The sequence below is a fragment of the Coptis chinensis genome, chromosome 2, assembly GCF_015680905.1.
Source record: "Coptis chinensis isolate HL-2020 chromosome 2, ASM1568090v1, whole genome shotgun sequence".
In the NCBI taxonomy this organism is placed as follows: Eukaryota; Viridiplantae; Streptophyta; class Magnoliopsida; order Ranunculales; family Ranunculaceae; genus Coptis; species Coptis chinensis.
In genome coordinates, this window is record NC_141457.1 from 48,777,053 (window position 1) to 48,781,765 (window position 4,713).

General features: G+C 40.9%; 1 protein-coding gene across 1 annotated transcript; it reads left to right on the forward strand.

Moving 5' to 3' along the window:
* The first annotated feature begins 281 nt into the window (after positions 1 to 281).
* On the forward strand, positions 282 to 1,442 carry LOC147516351 (uncharacterized). The gene has a single exon (XM_086593218.1). It carries the CDS (start codon positions 282 to 284, stop codon positions 1,440 to 1,442), a length of 1,161 nt encoding a protein of 386 aa, XP_086449344.1.
* Positions 1,443 to 4,713: the final 3,271 nt, after the last annotated feature.

Sequence of the window (4,713 nt, forward strand, 5' to 3'; positions counted from 1 at the left end):
TAGTCTATGGCAGTACCGGTATAGGAACAAGGAGGCAACTATAGAGGACCATCATTGAACTTTCTTGCACCATTCAGAAGCTGTGGGTTGTAATGGGTGACTTTAATTCAATATTAAGTGCCCAAGAAAAGATAGGAGGGATAGAGGTCAGACCATATCATTTTGCAGATCTCTTAGATTGTGTTAGTGTCGTGGGATTGGTGGATATTAAAAGCAAGGGTAATTTCCTCACATGGTCTAACAAACAAGAGGTCAGAATTAGTAGTAAACTCGATAGAGTGATGGCTAATACTGAATGGATAGGTGAATATGGGGATTATGAGGCTAAGTTTTTGAACCCAGGAGAAGTGTCAGACCACTCGGCTGTAGTGGTGAGATCGATAGCTCAAAGAAATCAGAAAAGGAAGGCGTTCAAGTTCTTTAATTTCTGGTATAAGGAGAGAGACTTGATGCATATAGTAGAGAGAGCATGGCAAAGTGCAGTGGTCGGTAACCCAATGTTTGTATTCATGAAGAAACTCAAGCTAACTAAGACCGCACTCATACAGTGGAACAGAGAAAGAGTGGGTAATGTGGTTAACAGAGTTAAAGACTCAAAAACAGCAATGGATTTGGTGAAAACTGAATTACAATCGCAGCCAATGGATCGAGCACTTATAAGAAAAGAAAAAGAAGCCATCACGACAGATGTCCAAGCAGTTACATCAGAGGAGGATATGTACAGACAGAAATCGAGGGATCAAGTCATTGTGTTGGGAGATAACAATACAAATTATTTTTTCAAATCGATGCAAGCCAGAAGAGTAACTAACAAGATATCTTGCCTAAAAGACGCATCTGGGAATGTTGTTCAAGATAGCAATGCTATTGGGGATGAATGTGTGGCCTTTTATACAGCTCTATATAGCCCAAATAACATGCAAGAAGTGAATTTCAGTGGTTTTCAACATATGGAACCCCGGCAACAGCTGGAAATAGAAGAGTATGAAAAGTTAAAGAGAGAAGTGACTCAAGATGAAATTATAGAAGCCCTTGCAGACATTGGTAATGATAAGGCTCCGGGAAGTGATGTGTTCTCATCTTTTTTCTATAAATGCACTTGGAGAATCATCGACAAAGATTTTATAAGGGCAGCAAAGAATTTCTTCCGCTCTAATCAGATGCTGAATGAGGTAAACTCCACCAGTATTACTCTTATTCATAAAGTGCATATACCTACTTCTCTGGGAGATTACAGACCCATTGCTTGCTGTGGAGTGATGTATAAATCAGCATCACGAATGGCTGCTAGTAGTTCTTCTGGTTTCGTCTTCTCGAGTTCAATACCTCGACTTTGCCCAATATCAAGAGATGAACGAGTCATTTCTTTTTCACTGGTCTGTGATAGCCTCTCCTGCATTCCAGCCCCTCTACTTTGCATCATTCGTCCTCCAGAGGAATAATCTTCATCATTTTCACTGCTGCCACACCAACTGATCAGCTCACACTTAGATTGTTTGAGTGCAGTAGTTTCCATTCCCACTCGAGTTTGCACCACTCGATATTCAAAAGATGCATCTTCCCTTGATTCCGTATCCATGCCTGTGCCTACTGGTGTAGTGGCTTGTGATGAAATGAAGTTCTGTTCATCTCCTTGAACAGAACACATTGTTGAACAGTTGAGTCTTCTTCCACTTCTGATGGATCGACTGACGTCAAATCTTCGTCCACTTCTAACACAGCGTCTGCCTTCTTCTCACGCCCCGTAGCTTCATAATTGATAACGAGATCCAAAGCCTCCTCCTTTATCTTGCAGCCTTCACCATCAGATCTACCTTCGATTAGATCGAGCCTTCTCCTAAATCTCTCCAGCGAACCTTGACCGTACTTCTTAACAAGTGCAGATTTATAAAATTCAAGCTCCTCATCCTCCGTTGTTGATGTTTCGCTCACTATCATCTTCCTCGTTGCGATCCTTGGCTGGTGTGCTCAAACTTGCGGCTGCAAAAGCCCTAAATTCCTTTGAAATTGGCATGTTTTTCTTTTTAATTGCCAAATGACTAAATTACCCCTAGACCCTAATATCGCCCATTAAAGGTCCCCATTAGAGCAAAACTAGGAGGCATGGTTGAAGAAGAAAGAAGAACAAAGGGAGCGCTCATCACTTCGAATCGAGAAAGAGTTGGTAATGTGGTTGATAGTTAAAACAAAGAAGCTAGAGCTGGATGGAATCCAGACAGAGCTGCAAGTCCAACCCTTGAACAGAGAGCTCATCAGTAAGGAAAAAGAGGCACTCAAGCATTATGTACAAGCAGCGGTTACAGAAGAGGGGTTCTACAAACAGAAATCACGTGATCAAGTGATTAGTGTGGGTGACAATAATAACACCTACTTCTTCAAGTCTGTCCAAGCTCGAAGAGTGGCGATCAAAATTACTTGTTTGGTTAATAGAGATGGCAATATTATGCAAGACTTTAGCAAAATAGGGGCTGAATGTGTACAATATTACAAGGAGGTATACAACCCCAATCATATGCCAGAGGTAAAATTATCTGTGTTTCAAGGAATTGGGCCGAGGCAGACTATAACTGATGAAGACCATGAAATGTTACAAAGGCAGATAACAAGAGATGAGATTATTGAGGCTTTGGCAGATATTGGGAATGATGAAAGCTCCTGGCAGTGATGGGTTTTCTGCGTTCTTCTTCAAGTGTACCTGGAGAATCATTGGAGATGATTTCATAAAGGCAGTGATGGGTTTTCTGCGTTCTTCTTCAAGTGTACCTGGAGAATCATTGGAGATGATTTCATAAAGGCAGTTCGAAATTTTTTTACTTCAGGCAAGCTACTTCAAGAAGTTAATGCAACATGCGTAACACTCATTCCAAAGGTGATGTAAGGAATAAAAATGGCAGTAGAGCACAACATAAAGAAGATTAAAGCTCAGACGGACTAAAGCAATGTGGTAGCATTCATGAACAAAAGACAACAACACCCATGGCATGCGAAACACATTATGGATGATGTACATCATTATGTAGGGCAGCTAGATTATTTTTCTATTGTACATGTTTATAGAGAGGCTAATAAATTAGCACACGCACTAGCTGCGAATATACCTACTCTATGTTTTGTTGAGATTGTACCTAGCTCATTCTCGGAAGATGTCAAGAAAATTTCATATGAGGATGATATAGGCAAGGAATATGGGCAAGGAAAATGATCAATAGAGCTTGTTTAGTTGTTAATGGGGACTTCTAAGGGGTGATTTTTAGGGTTTAGGTCTTTTTACAAAAAAAATTCAAAAAACATGCAAAAAACACACGGTTTAGGTTTTTCAGAGGCATCAAACCCTAGCACACCAACTAGAATTTGGGCTGATGAAGATGATTGCAGAAGCTGTTGCTGCTAGCGGGAATAAACCAGAAACAGAAAAGGAACAAATAAAAGAGCTTGCATTGGACATAGTTCTACAAACTTGTGATGATGAATGGAAAAGTTGTGGGGGAGTGAAACCACAAGATGAGAAGGGGATAGAAGCCAAAGACTTGGAAGTGGGGAGTAATCCATCAGGAAGTAAAGAAACGCTACTGAAACTACAACGAGATGTAGAGTTTTACCGAACCAAAGAGAGGGCTCGAGGAATGGAAGCATCAAACCATGAAAGTAACACCGTTATAATAGGATATGGAAAAGAAATAGAAACAGAGACAGAGATGGCTACTGCTGGGAAAGTGACTCTAAAACATAATAGTGGTGACAATGGAGATACAAGGCAAAAGAGCACTTGGGCAGAAGTGATTGGTAAGACGGCAGCAGGTAAAGAGGAATTGCGATATGTACCGCCAACCATTGTTAATGGTAAACCGATAATCCATGTACAAAGCTCGCAATTTGTGGGGTTTAATAAGAAATTCGAAAATTTGATTGTGGGTTCTTTTGTGGGGAAGAGGATGAACTACAACTATGTTAAGGAGATAGTTAGTAGGACATGGCGAGTAAAGAGTTTTGTAATGAAGCCCTATGGAGATGCGATGTTTACATTCCAATTTGAGAAAGATGATGATAAAAGGTGTGTTAGATATTGGTTCGTTCCACATTCAAGGAAAGTAAAGCTGTTTGTTGTTAGGCCGTGGGAGACTCTTTGTGGAGGCGGAAACGCGAGAGTTGAAAACGATTCCTATATGGGTGGTGGTTAAGGGTCTACCCATGGAAATGTGGAACAAAGATGGCTTCAGCGAAGTGGGAAGTGCTGTTGGAGTACCAATGTTTACTGACCGACTAACGGAAAATATGTCGAGAACATCGTTTGCAAGAGTGTGTGTTGAGATTGATGCGCAATGTTTATACCCTGATAACATACCAGTGGTATTAGACCAAAGAAGGGCATTCAAGGTGGACTTTGAATACAACTGGAAGCCACCGAGCTGCCCAACATGCAATGTGTTTGGACATACCAAACAGAGTTGCCCAAGAAAGCAAGTGGCAGAGAAGAAAAAAATAGAGTGGAGGGAAAACAGTGTGGCTAAAAAAAGAAATAGAGGAAGCTGATGCAAGCAAGGGGGTAGAAGGAGAGGAAAAAATAAGCAAGAAAGAAGAGATATTAGGAAAAAAGAAAGACAACGCATCAGAAGAAGAGGCAGATGTACAAGAAGTTTCGCAAGAGACAGAGGATGAGGGTTGGGTTTCGCCTGGGAAGAAAAACAGATGAAAGGCTAAGAGCAGTGAGATCAT